Source organism: Antedon bifida, chromosome 9 (assembly GCF_963402885.1).
Source record: "Antedon bifida chromosome 9, ecAntBifi1.1, whole genome shotgun sequence".
Lineage (NCBI taxonomy): Eukaryota > Metazoa > Echinodermata > Crinoidea > Comatulida > Antedonidae > Antedon > Antedon bifida.
Window position 1 is genome coordinate 11,346,708 of NC_136234.1, and position 15,681 is coordinate 11,362,388.

Sequence of the window (15,681 nt, forward strand, 5' to 3'; positions counted from 1 at the left end):
TAGTACTGGTACTGTATCTATCCATGGAGGTAAAAAATATATTTATTTTTTACCTCCATGATCTATCTTAGTAATTACAGTTAGTCTAATACCCCTTTTACACTATCACCGCAACAGCGGTGTTACCCCGCAGTTGTTAGTACACCGGGCCGTTAAAAGCCGGTGTTGTGGTTTTTATTGACTGGTGTAAATGGGAAAATCGAACCACCCCGGTGTGCTCTCCGCGGGGTGAAACGAAGCTGAATGTTTTCCGGTGTGCCTCTCCGGTGTAGTCAAGTCGACACCGGAGACACGAAAGTGTAAACGGTTTTTGCGATCCAACACCGGGTTGGTAAAGGTTATTGACATGAAAAGGTCATCTTCTATCATTAAATTTGTTATATGTTTGTGCGAAAAAAATACCTGTTTCTATATTTTGAATGTTTGCATCTTAAAATAATAATTATATTGTATTTAACATTATTTTGTTCTTGTATATATATTTTTTGAGTATTTTATGTGTTCAAAATTCATGATGTTTGTGTGTTTTTAGAATGAAACCGCGCGAAATCACCACCACACGCTCACTACCTCTCTGTCCTGAATACAATCCACACCATTCTCTCTACTGCTAGGTCTACATCTGTCATGCAAATACAGTGAATAATCATCATTATGTCTTCAAATGTTTGGACTCAAGATCAAGTTAAAATCCTCCTTACCATACGTTGTAATGAGGAAATTGTAGCTATGTTCAACGGGACAAGTAGGGATCGCCGGTGTTATGAACTGATCACTCGCAGATTAAATGTACGTTTGCCTGAGGCTAGCTAACTACTAAGGCCTAGAGTAGAGTAGTCCTAGGCCTAGCCTAGTCCTAGCTAGTAGAAACTAGGCCTAACTAAAGTTAGCCTAGGCCCTAGGGCCAGGCTATTTATTGTATAAGGAGGTACAATTTTTATTTATATTTATTTTATCTAGGCCTAGCCTATTAGTATAGGCCTAGAGATAAAATAAATATAAATAAAAATGTTCTTTAATACATTAAAAATTATAAAAAAAATGTGACCATAAATTCTAGCCTAGCCTAGGCCTAATTCATTTTTTATTGATAATTTATTAGGCTAAATCAGATCATCTGTTTTTATGGTCAGATCATCTGTTTGTATTGTCAGATCATTAACAATTTGCCTAAACAGGCCTATATACCACAATTAACTAAATTTCGACAATATTGTTTTTATGCCAGGAATTTGGTGTGGACAAAACGCACCAACAGGTGGTGTATAAACTAAAGGCTCTCAAAGCACACTTTTTCAAAGTAAATAACAAAAACAAGACTTCTGGAGAGAGGAGGAACACATTTTATGCATATGACCTGTGTCATGACATATGGGGCCACTCTGCACTAGCAACACCAGTCAATTTGTTCAGTTCGATTCAAAACGTTCCAAAATGCTCAGTTCGAAAAAGCTGAAGAACGGCGCATAGAGAGACAGGAACGCTCTGATGCAGAAATGATCAGGCAACACAATGCTAGTATCCAAAACATGATGTCTGCATTTCAAAACACGCAGATGCAGACAATGAGTATGTTGACGAATCTTCTTCAGACAAGAAATGGCCCACCACCAGATCAATATTACCACCCCCATCGAACAGTAGAACTTCATCCCCCATACCACTCTCCTGCATATAGTTCTGCCTCATACAGCTCACCACACAACTCAAGTAGTGATAGCTACAGTCCTATCTAAAAAAAATTTAGCTAAAGCTAAAATTTGTTGGTGAAACAGGTAGCATCAATTTAAAAATTGATGCTACCTGTTTCACAAAAAAGATGTTCGTTTTACCTAAATGTTTATAGTCATATAGTTAAAATATGATACCCATTTAAAAGTAATTTTGTACTTGAAGTATTGGTTTTGCATTTTCCAAATATAAAAAAAATTTTTTGTTTTTACCAAAAATGTTTATGGTATATACTGTAATGCTTTTCTGGGCATAGTTTTGACCTATATGAAAATCATTTCAAATCAATGTAGATATTTAATTGATGTTATGCAGAGTTTAAACTTTTAAAATATTTAAAATATTCCACTGAGTTGGAAATGTTACCTTAGTTTTTGTTTGATTTTTACGACAATAAGTTTGTCAGTATTAACTAGCAGTTACACATGTGCAAGACTTGCTGTGTAGATAGCATTATTACTATTACAAATGCAAATGTGTACATACGCTACTGTATATAGTGATATGTCTTTATATTATATTGATAGTTTTTAATATATGCTAAAGTTTGAAAAGCTAATGATGTTAGCAAACTAATGTTGAGCATTAAAACAAATACTGAATAATTTATTACTGGTAATTATTTCTTTTAATATGCATACTTACTATATGTGAATACATTGTGTTTGGGTTTTTTTTTCAAAGCCTTATTAATATTTTTTTGGGAACAAAACATCTTAATATTATACTTTTACAAGATCTAATATAACTTTTTAGTGACAACAATAGCATCTGATTTAATCCACTATACAGGATTCAATGTTGTAAAGAAGCAGTAATGGCATCCCTGATAACTACTCCATTATCCAGCCTTCCAACACCATCCTGATTTTCATCTAATGGTATTATAGCAGGTTGGGCTTGCATCTCTTCATTTCTCAAATCATCCCATTCTTCATTGTATTGTTCTTTGTGTATTTCACAGAAGTTATGCAGTAAACAGCATGCTGCAATGACTTCACTAGAGAAACCCACAGTCACGTCGTTTCTTTTCATGAGCCGTCGCCATCTGCCCTTCAGTCTTCCAAATGCGTTTTCAACAACAACTCGGGCAGAACTTAATGTTTTGTTGAAATTGCGCTGTGCTGGAGTAAGGTTTGCATTGTGTACAAATCCTTTCATCAACCAGGGTTTTAAAGGGTATGCTGGGTCTCCAATTAGGCACACTGGTATATCAATACCATTAATAATAGCATTTTTCTGTTAAAAAATCATAGCAAAATCTGTAATAATCACTCATGCAAAATTCACAATTAAGATTAGTGGAATATCTCGATATCTTACATCTCTACTGAAAAGCAAGCCATTATTTCTGTCTGCTAAAATAGGCAAATCCGAGTGCGAAAACCCTGGCGTCGTGTGTTCTTCCAGGCCAACCAGCATATACATCAGTGAATCTAAACATTTTAAAAACAAGTTATGAGTAAATAATGTCATTACAATTCTTTAAGTTTTGTTAAGGAAAGTGTAAAAACTTTTGCATTTCATATACAGTATTACAAAACTACAATTACCTGTATTTATGATCAACAACTGCCTGGAGAATAATGCTATACCATCCCTTTCTGTTGTGGTAGTCTGCTTTGTTATTTGATGGACCTATGATAGGTAGATGTGTCCCATCTATAGCTCCCGCACATTGGGGAAATCCTTTCCTGCTAAATCCTTCGATGACATGGTCAAGTCTGTCTCCTTAGAATTTAGAATTATTAAATTAGTAAGAAAACACTGCTAATTCTATGAACAAACATAATTTCATCTCATACAACAAACTTACCTTGTGGAAGTGATATATACCGCCGAAAGAACTGATGATTTAGCAAAGCAGACACAACTAGTCTTGTCAATACACACAGTGTTGATATTGCTATGCCAAACATGTTGGCCAAAGTTCTAAAAATTAATCAAAGTAATTAATAAATTAAAATGTATTAATTTTAATATAAATGAATAATTCGCCTTTTTACAAACCATGTTTCATTTCATTTCATTTATTTTGTCTCACATATAACAAAAAAATAACAAACAATAGAGAGAGATAGGATTCCCAAAAGCGAACTAAATCAAACTATCAAGTGGGTCAATAGCAAAACAAAATCATCCAACAAAAAAATACAAAATTACAACATTTAAAACATGTGTATCATTAGATGTTATTCAAACTATTAGGGTCCACTAATGATATAACAAATTAATACAAAAAAAAATTTTGTTCATCTTCAGGAGTGAAGATGAACATCAATATTTTATGGCAATATTTTTAAACTAGTCCATAGGCATACCCATTTTTTTTTCTATTTCCTTCAACAAAATTCATAACATAAAGATGAATTTTTTTTAATTCATATTATTTTAAGACGTTAGGCCTACATACCGATATTCTGTCGGCGTTGCCAACCACCAAATTACTATCCCAACTCTCTCTCTGTACGGAATTGCCCTGCGAAAAGTTGTATCTTGTCTCTCAACAAGAGGCCGTAGTTGTTCAGCAAGTCTATCAAATGTTGCGCGACACATTCGGAAATGTGACCGAAATGTTTCATCGCTGTAATGTTCCACATTAGCAGCCCAAAACAGGCGACCATGGGCACGGTTTTGTACCCAGATTCTGCGATCAACAAGGTTCGCTCCAAGCGTTGCGGCTGCCAAAACTTCGACGACTAGCCTAGGCCCAGTTGACGTCGGTTTAGGGCTAAACGCCTTCGCCGTCTACTCCGTGAATTTGCTCTCCTTTTCCTTTGTAGATTCATTAAAAATCTAAAATTCAAGTCGTTAATTTGATATATGTATTGAAAACATAACGCTTGATAACTCAAAAGTAATGCAAGTATTACAATTTTAACCGGCTCCATTGTTATTAAATATTATTCCTGTCGCGCAGACAGGAGTACAGTTTACTATTTTTACAAATGTTGATTGACAGCACCGGGGTGATGCTGTAGTGTAAATGGGAACAACCCGAGTTCATCTCGCAGTTTTTTCTGTTAGTGTAAACGAAAATAGCCTCCGAGTTAAACTCGGGTTACTCTCCCAGTTGATAGTGTAAAAGGGGTAAGTCTAAGACGATGTATTATTGTTAATTCATTCCTAGTCTTAATGGATAGGCATAATTTTACCATTGATGGCTATTACCTTTGTTGAAATGTTATATCAATTGAAAAGTACAGTATCGCTATTAAAGATATTAATTAATTTAGGTTAGTATAGCAGTTATATCCTTTTGATTAGCATAATTACGTTACCTTTTTTGCTTAAACAGATAAATACAATGTTTGTACGCTGTATAGGCTATTGCTATTTAAGTCTAGTTATGATGTTTTTCTTTGTAGTCCTCCACAGTTATACCAAAACAATACAATACAATATACTACGTTACATGCATAATAATGTTAGTAACAAAACTCTATAATAAAATTAGTCTTATTTGGTTATCTGGCTGTCTAGAAGACGCGACCGTCATCGAGGGCAGCACAAATAATTACATTGTCAGCGAATGCATTTTCTGATTTGACAGCATTGAAAATATTGTGAATCTATATATAAATTTACGTAAGAGCAAAATTCGGTAAATCGCACGTTATTTCTAGAATGTTTACTCGATAGTATATAAAGTTGGTTCGTACTTTCGGTACTGATTTTAACCACCTGATGTAACCCTGTTTACTAATTAAATTGAGTTCGATAATTAGTTATTGACAATTAAAACGAATTTAATTCCAACGATTTTCCCCAAATAGGGGTGTTTTCTGATCGTGGTATACAATGTCTAATGGATGTCAATTTGAAAAAATACCCGCATACAATAACACGAGGACACTTCGCATTTTCCTAACTCCTCCTACGATAATTGTTTTTAATAGCTGAAAACCGGTTGAAAAGCTGGAGTACAGCATCATAATGTTGAAGACAGGCCGATTTTCTTTAAAAAATACTATTTTGATAGATTTAATATACGATTATACAAATGTATTGATTTGCGATGAATGGAACATCCCAATCTCTCAGTCTGCCAGAGTTTGGTTTAACACAAGTAGGTAAATTTATGAGCTCCGATTTTAAACATACGATAGGTAAATATATGGGCCCTTTGAGAATAAACTTGCAATACTTTGACAATACTGTAAATACCTATTAACTATTTTTGGTTCTCATTTGAATCGAACATTTCTTGCTGTGAATGTTCGTACTGTTAGATGTAATATAAAAATATATACAAATAAACTTTATTACTGAGATTGTGGATAGGCTCTACTGTTAGATATAATATAAACACATTATTATATACAAATAAACTTTATACTGACAGTTCCTTCTCAACGTTTGTATTAATTAATAATTACCAAAAATATAAACGTCGTAGTGGTGTATCGTGACATGTACTTTAATATTTCAATTGATTATGACAGTGACAGTTTTAACAAAGTATTAAATCGCAAATGTTTTACTGTATTTAGAGGTATATTATTTATAGGCCTATAAAACATGAAAAAAATATTTCGTTACTGAGTGGATAAAGAATATATTTAAAAATTGTTCCTCTTTGTACCTATCCGCTTTCCCATCCCTCAACCCTAATGTTACATACAAAACACAAATTGGGTTTCTTTAAATGAGTCCAAATCAAAGTACTTCGGAAGTAATTCCCAGGGTGCTAATTTTAGTTGACTACATCAATCATCGTGTCTATTTATTTGTTTCTGTAAACGACAATGTATTATAGTCCTGCGGTACGTACATTTGAAATCGCCAGTTTTGTTACGCTGAAATTACTGTGTATTCGAGAACCATCTAGTATATTAAATAACCCTTTTTTACTGTTATTAAAAAGGCCCCTTGGTCCAACCTGACATGCACCAGCCAAGTTGACGCACGCTTCGCATGCATATTCCCCTTGTCGGGTGCGATCCTGGTACCACCGCTAATTTGTAATGTTTACTTTTGCATTCTTTTTTAAAGGTATTTGCACGATAACCAAATGGGTACATTGTCAGCCAATGCATTTGCTGATTTGACAGCATTGAAACTTTTGTAAGTATTACTTATTTAAGTTAACTTTTAACGATCAACGATAATAGCGTCGATAAAACAGGCTTAAGACAGTGGTGCTTAATTAACCATGCAGGGCCGTACCACACAGAGATACTGTACATTTAAAAATAAAATTCCATAAAATAACTGTTTTTCTGTGATTTCGTGTCGTTCAGCGGAAATATAATGATTTTTCAGCATTGAAAATACTGTGAGTATATTAAATAACCCTGTTTTAATTATTAAAACTTGGTCCCACCTGGGCCCTTGACATGCACCAGCCAAGTGATGCTCGCTTTCTCATGCATATCCCTCTTGTCGGGACGATCCTGGTACCACCGCTAATTTGTAATTGTTTGTAGTAATTTTTATTTTGTAGTAAATATTTATCACATTAATATAATGTATAATTGTATTCTACGTTTGTATTCTTTCTTTAAAGATATTTGGGCTATAACCAAATAGTTACATTGTCAGCCAATGTATTTGCTGATTTGACAGCATTGAAAATACTGTGAATATATTAAATAACATTTTTTTAATTATTAAAACGGCCCCTTGGTTCCACCTGGGCCCCTTTGACATGCACCAGCCAAGTGATGCTCGCTTTCTCATGCACATCCCCCTTGTCGGGTACGATACCACGCTTAGGCCTAGGCTAGGCTATAGGGGTCGTCGGTTTCGTGTTATGGGTTGTCCAATTCTAGGTCGTTCAATTCGAGGTCGCCCGGGTCGTTGGGGTCGTCGTCCAATTCAAGGTCGTCGCTTTCTACACACCCGGTCATTAGGAAGTCAGATTGGTCATTGTAGCATGGTGTACCAGGTCAAAGGGTTATAGACGTTTTCAGGATAAGAAAATATTACATGTCTACTTTAACATACAGTAGTGTTATGCTTAGAAATCATGTATAGACGTCATTTAGATTTCGGATCATCTTACTTGTCAATGCCGACGATGTTTCAAACACTAACAAAATAAAAATAACATGACATTGTAGGAAATTAATTAGACATAACAATAAGGAAACAGTCATAAAAATCGGTCAAATAATAACACAGAGATACATTAAAAAACAACATAAAATAAACTGTTTTTCTGTGATTTCGTGTCGTTCAGCGGAAATAATATAATGAAATAAGTAATTTGTTGAAGTATTTTGTATTTTGTAATAAATATTTATCACATTAATATAATGTATAATTGTATTCTACGTTTGCCTTCTTTCTTTAAAGGAATTTGGGCTATAACCAAATAGTTATATTGCCAGCCAATGCATTTGCTAATTTGGCAGCATTGGAAGAACTGTGAGTATATTAAGTTAACTTATTTGTAACATATACATATGTTTCAATTTTGTTAGTGCCATTCTTGTGACAGTGGCCTGGTATACTACACCACTTGTTAAGCATTTCCCTAAAGGGCAAATCAAATACAAATATATAAACTGAAAGATACACAAATTATGATAAATAAGTTTACCAACCCACTCGCAATGTAATGTATAACCGTTTAATCACCACACGCTCTGAAAGAATATCACGGCCTAATCCTAGATACATCCAGAAATGAACTTTAAACTTTACCATGTTAAGTTAACTTTCTTTAAAGAGAAAGGAAGAGTTAAGAGTTATTATTGTTATTGTTAATCATATAAGTTTTTTTATCTAGTTGAGACCTTGCATAGTTTAATGCCTGCTTTTATGTAGAATAGTTGTGTTTGTTTTAAAGCTTTTATGATGTTGTTCATAGTGTAAAAAAAAAAATTAAACTTTATACCAATATGTTAACTACTCTACTACTTATTCTTTACTCCATGGTACTATTCACTGGGAGAAGTCCACAAGCTATGCTTTTCGTTTACAAGTTTAATTTCTTTTTATATCTTTGACGTGTGTGAGTACATGTTAATTTATAATTGTTATTTTAACTTTTAATTAGTAGGTCCATATATACTATTTAATCAAGTTGCTACATTATAGTACTGGTACTGTATCTATCCATGGAGGTAAAAAATATATTTATTTTTTACCTCCATGATCTATCTTAGTAATTACAGTTAGTCTAAGACGATGTATTATTGTTAATTCATTCCTAGTCTTAATGGATAGGCATAATTTTACCATTGATGGCTATTACCTTTGTTGAAATGTTATATCAATTGAAAAGTACAGTATCGCTATTACTTCGAAACTAACAACATTCAACACAATCATTGGTCGATACAGGTATGGCATAAGTTCGGGATCTGAAGTATTTCAGAGAACAATTGAGGACCTTTTTATAAACCTTCCATGTTTCATTGCCGTAGACGACATCCTTGTCTATGGGAAGACTCAGCTTGAACATGATGCTAATCTTAAAAAGATACTAGACAGAGCGCGGAGCATTAACTTAAAACTTAACCCTGCCAAATGTCGATTTCGAGTTAACGAAGTCACATACCTTGGTCACGTATTTTCAGGCAGTGGCATGAAGCCAGACCCAAAGAAAGTAGCAGCAATAATTGACATGCCTGAACCAGAAGACATTACAGCCTTGCAGCGATTTCTAGGTATGGTTAATTATCTTGCAAAATACATACCTGATCTTAGCGACCTCGCCACCCCTCTCAGACACGAAAAGACATAGCATGGCACTGGCAAGAGAATCATATCAATGCCTTTGCCACAATCAAAACAAAGATTGCAGAAGCACCAACACTTAAATACTTTGATGTTACTAAACCCATTACTTTGACATGCGATGCTTCAAAATTTGGTCTTGTGCCTGCTTACAAGACAAAGGTCCAATTGCTTATTCATCAAGGACAATGACCAGCGCTATAGCCAAATCGAGAAGGAACTTCTAGCCATAGTTTGTGCATGTAACAAGTTTAAAGACTATATCTATGGGAAGCAAATGACTGTTGAAACAGATCATAAACCCCTGATCACTATAATGAGGAAGCCTATACATGCTGTCCCAGCTCGTCTTCAAAGAATGCGCTTACAATTAAAGAAATATGACATTAACCTTTTATATAAGCGTGGAGCAGAATTATATGTAGCAGATACTCTCTCTCGAGCACCACTTGCCAATTCTGGCAAAATTAATGATGAAGCAGAGTATTTCGAAGTTCTGTCTGTCCTACAAATATCAGAGCCCAGACAACAAGAATTAGCAACTGCTACACAAAACGATACTACACTACACTGCAGAGACTCAAAACAACGATTCAACAAGGTTGGCCTACAAAAGCCCAATGTGTTCCTCAGGAAATTCGAACTTTTTTCCATACCGCGATGAACTTTCCATTCAAGATAATGGTGAAATATTAAAAAGCTTGAAAGCTATAATCCCAGAATCGTTACACAACACTTACACTAAATTGTTGCATGCACGAAGGTCATCCTTCAGCAGACGCAACAAAACGTTGCGGAAGAGACATAGTTTTTTGGTCCAAAATGAGCTCTGACATAGATCAATATGTCCAGTCATGTTCAGTATGCAATAGCATGAAACCACACTTAAGCCTGGTTTCCTGTCGACGTAAGATTTGGAAATGCTAACGTTTGTTACGATTGTTGCGTTTGTTACGTCTCTTCCGTTAAGTTGAACAAAAATGAACGTCGTTTTGATCGTTCTGAACCGCAGGCTCACGAGCCGATAACGACCCTTACGTAAAGTTGACTTTTTTAACTTCAAGCGCTTACGGTCGTCTTATGATCGTTACGTAAAGTTGAAATTTTTTTCTTACGCTTCCGTGTTTGCTCGATCGATGGTTGCCCATGTCAGGCAATTGTTTTTCAGGTAGGCAGCCTAGGCTTAGAAAGGCATACATGCTGTGTGGCATATACTGTACATAGGCCTAGCTACATAAAACATGCCTAGGCCTACATCATAACCACTACTATTTTACTGTAATATAGGCAAGAGGCCTGTACTAAAAATGTCCTAGACCGTAGCCTTCTTGTAGGCCTAGCCTAGGCCTACTTTAGTAATACTAGGCCTAGGCTAGCCTACTACTAAAAGCCTTTTTTAGGCCTACCTACTATATAGCCTAGGCCCCTAGTACTTAGTAGTAGTAGGCCTCCTATACTAGCCTACAGGCTAGGCCCTACAAGTACTAGGCCTAGGCCAATTAAGTGAACCACCATCTGTAGGCCTAGGCTAGCTTTGAAATTAGGCATAAATCTCTCATTTTTTTTTAGTGTGACTTTATTTTATATAATAGGCCAAATTAAAAAAAAAAACATTTTAAAATTTTAATGTATTGGATCTACACACTCTACACAATAATTCCAACTTCTAAACTGCAACAAAAATGATCTACAGTGAAACTTCTCTTTTACATGCCCTTTGGTTGGAATGTGTTTAAAAACTAAATCTTTGTAACTAAAAATGTTATCTATACTGTACACATAACTATAACTAATAACAGTAGTTCAGCTGCTTAACAGGAAAATTCTATAAAATTAAAATTTGTAGTCATTAACTTAAGAAAAACAAGTGAAAAACACTTTAAATATGTTTAATTATTTTTCTTTGATTTAAAATAATTATTGAAAAGCTTCAACACACTAGTTTTAAAATGTTAAATATTTTTACAGAGCAAATTTTAAACACAAAATGAGGCCTATAATGATTCCAAAGTAAATACTGCCCAGTACATTGGAAATATCACACTTATTTATTATTAACATTTTTACATGTGAACAGAAAGTCTGCTTCTAGTACCACTGAAAATTAAACAAAACTTTGATATTAACATTGATAATGTATCAACATTAAAAGTGTATGTGTTGCATTTACAAATTGTTTTGCTTTATTAAATAGATATACAAGAATGACACCAGAAAGATTGAATCAACTTGTGTCCTTAATTCAGCCCCATCTGAAAGAGAGAAATTACAGTACAGTGTACCACAGTTTCAGAGTTTAAAAATATGTTTATAGTTTTAGTATTCAACTTTTTAGATTTATTTAAAGGTTTAATTTCCTGTATCATATATATTGTGTGACACAGTGTATGCAAAGAAAGTTACTGTAGAGCCTATATCACTTAAGGTAATCAGTAAAAGTGTTTGTGTTTGCTTTTTAAAAATGTATTTAGTTAATAAGTAAGTAATTAGTATTTAGTTAAAGGTTTGATTTTCGGTATTGTATATTCTGTATGCCATGGTGTATGCATCTATTATTTTTGAGAATTTATATAAATGGCCTAATCCATAAAATAGTATTGTGCAGAATGTATTTGTAAATAAATTTATTTAACAAGTATTTACTGTATGCTTCTTATTATTAAGTGTGGAGGGATATTGAATGGCAATATTATTTAATAACTTTATTATTATTATTATTACTATTATTATTATTAATTGTTATTAAATATCTTACCTTCTGTATATTTAATATTACATCTACTGCATCAGAGTCTAATAGCATGCTTCTTATAACAACACAAACAACAAAAACATTGATTAGAAAAACTCAGATGGAGCAAATAGTGCCGGTTTAAATTGTTTAAAAACATCGAATCATTTCTCCTAATAAAAGAATAGTTAATGAACTTAATTACCGGAAGGAGAATATGTCAATAAAATAAAGAAAAGTGTGAATAGAAAGAACTTTAATATAATTGTACGTTTTTAATATAGGGCTAATTTTTATCATTTTTTTGGGTAAAGAGATGTTGTAAAAAAAGCTGCTTTTATTAAAGAAAGTCGTATTTTCGTATGTATCAAAAATAGGCCTATCCTTTTCCATTGTATATCTTGCGTTTACGACTCTTACGCTTACGTAAAGTTGACTTGGAGTCAACTTTACGTAAGAATCGTTAATAACGCAACGCAAGTGATCGCAAGCAATAAAATCCCGGTTTCCTGTTAATTCGCGATAAATCGACGTATCAGACGGAGATTCGATACCCCGGTTTCCTGTCGATCGTCTATTTTTCTTGCGTTTACGTCGATTTCACCAAAATATTGTCGTAAGCGGTTTCCTGTCAAATGTTGGTTTCTTACGTAAAATCGACGTAACAATCGTAACTGACGTTAGAAAAACTGCCTCTTACGTCGACAGGAAACCAGCCTTTACAGAAGGAACCGCTACAAAGCTATCCAACTCCAGAAACACCCTTTCAAACCATCGGTGTTGACCTATTTTTTTTAGAACGACTTAAACTATTTAGCGATTGGAGACTCTTACTCTACATGGTTTGATTTCTGTTCCCTACCTAACATAACAGCACATGCGGTAATCCTTAAACTAAAGAGCAGATTCGCTACTCATGGTGTACCCATGAACATAATCACTGATAATGCCAGACAGTTTGACTGCGCAGAATTTCGTGCTTTCGCCACTGAATGGAACTTTCATCATATCACCAGCAGTCCAACCTTTCCACAATCAAATGGATTAGCGGAAAGTGCTGTCAAACGTGCAAAAATACTTCTTGAGAAAACCAAACGCGAAAGCTCCGATTTATACAAAAACTTATTAAATATTCGCAACATACCAATCACCCCCAGTTTAAGATCACCAGCTCAACGTCTCATGTCGCGAAGACGCTCTTAAACCCACAAGTTATTACTAATGTTACAAACTCTCTAAACCACCGTCATACTATAACAAAGAAGTCTTATAATAAGCACGCAAAATCTCTTCGACCTTTCAACCCAAATGAAACAGTACGCATCCAAACGAAAGCTGGCCACAACAAGATTGGTACTATAGTTCGTAACAAAAACCACCCACGATCTTATATTGTCCATGTTAATGGCAGTGACTATCGTCGTAACCGTCGTCATTTATTACCCGTCTCAGAAAGCAACGACCGCCTCAACATAACACCTACAACCTCCGATCGAGAAGATTTTCCATACTATCATGACATCCAACCCACTCGCAATGTAATAATGTAATAACCGTTTAATCACCACACGCTCTGGAAGAATATCACGGCCTAATCCTAGATACATCCAGAAATGAACTTTAAACTTTACCATGTTAAGTTAAAGCCCCCTTCCCTACGTTTTTTAGATCTAATTTAAGATCACAAACGATATTTAATGTAAAACTAATACTATATGGTCCTATTGCGATAACTTTTTTCGTCTTTAACCGGTTAAAAATGTGAAAAATAAGTCGATTCTAATAATTATAGCGGCCCGCTATAAATCCCAAAATGCATTGCGCGCGGATTGATATTTTTGTTTTTCACCTGTAATTCGCCCACTTTTCGATCGATCGTGAGGCCAAAACAAATGGAAGACTCCTAAGTTTTCAGCGAAAATACCGGGTTTTCCCCAATTTGTATCATCGGAGTCTGGCAAAAATAGAAAGACAATTAATGCAGCAACTATACAACGTCAGGCTAGGTATATAGCTAGCGTACGATGTTCGTACGTTACCGATGTTTACCAGCTAGGCCTACAAAACTAAGCCTAGCTAGGCTAGGCCTAAGACCGTCCGCGAGAGGTCGGTCGCCGCGAGCTACTTAGGTAGTGCATTGTTTCTCACTTTTTATCATAATTTACCATAAAACGTACATTTAAGACAAGGAATGACATGGTTTAATGTTTTTAAAGTGATATATATGTATTATTTTCCAAAAAACGTCCAAAATTGCAGGGAAGGGGTCTTTAACTTTCTTTAAAGAGAAAGGAAGAGTTAAGAGTTATTATTGTTATTGTTAATCATATAAGTTTTTTTATCTAGTTGAGACCTTGCATAGTTTAATGCCTGCTTTTATGTAGAATAGTTGTGTTTGTTTTAAAGTTCTTATGATGTTGTTCATAGTGTAAAAAAAAAATTTAACTTTATACCAATATGTTAACTACTTTTAAAAGGGAAGATGTTGATGATCATCTTAATATGTCTGCTGCCATCTATAGTCTACCTTTGGGACATCCCAGGATTCCATGTTACAGTAAAGAACACATGTACACAACGAATAAAGAACAAGTAAACTAACGATAATTGTAGAGCTTTATTTATAACAAATAAACCAACAAATACAATTATTATATTATTCTTTACTCCATGGTACTATTCACTGGGAGAAGTCCACAAGCTATGCTTTTCGTTTACAAGTTTAATTTCTTTTTATATCTTTGACGTGTCTCTTTTTGAGAATCACAGTAGTGTGTGAGTACATGTTAATTTATAATTGTTATTTTAACTTTTACTTAGTAGGTCCATATATACTATTTAATCAAGTTGCTACATTATAGTACTGGTACTGTATCTATCCATGGAGGTAAAAAATAAATTTATTTTTTACCTCCATGATCTATCTTAGTAATTACAGTTAGTCTAAGACGATGTTTTATTGTTAATTCATTCCTATAGTCTTAATGGGTAGGCATAATTTTACCATTGATGCCTATTACCTTTGTTGAAATGTTATATCAATTGAAAAGTACAGTATCGCTCTTAAAGATATTAATTAATTTAGGTTAGTATAGCAGTTACATCCTTTTGATTAGCATAATTAGGTTACCTTTTTTGCTTAAACAGATAAATACAATGTTTGTACGCTGTAGGCTATTGCTATTTTTAATGTAGTCTAGATAATGTTTTTCTTTGTAGTCCTCCACAGTTATACCAAAACAATACAATACAATATACTACGATACACGTAACGAAACTCTATAATAAAATTAGTCTTATTTGGTTATCTGGCTGTCTAGAAGACGCGACCGTTATCGAGGGCAGCACAAATAATTACATTGTCAGCGAATGCATTTTCTGATTTGACAGCATTGAAAATACTGTGAATATATTAAATAACCCTTTTTTACTGTTATTAAAACGGCCCCTTGGTCCCACCTGGGCCCCTTGACATGCACCAGCCAAGTTGACGCGCGCTTCGCATGCATATCCCCCTTGTCGGGTGCGAT

General features: G+C 34.4%; 1 protein-coding gene across 1 annotated transcript; it reads right to left on the bottom strand.

Moving 5' to 3' along the window:
- Positions 1-2,372: 2,372 nt before the first annotated feature.
- On the bottom strand, positions 2,373-4,287 carry LOC144852277 (uncharacterized). Its single transcript, XM_078710053.1, has 4 exons — positions 4,145-4,287; positions 3,548-3,663; positions 3,055-3,167; positions 2,373-2,970 (listed from the first exon to the last, which is right to left on the bottom strand). Exons 1-4 carry the CDS (start codon positions 4,285-4,287, stop codon positions 2,527-2,529), a joined length of 816 nt encoding a protein of 271 aa, XP_078566179.1. The 3' UTR covers positions 2,373-2,526.
- Between the last annotated feature and the right edge of the window lie 11,394 nt (positions 4,288-15,681).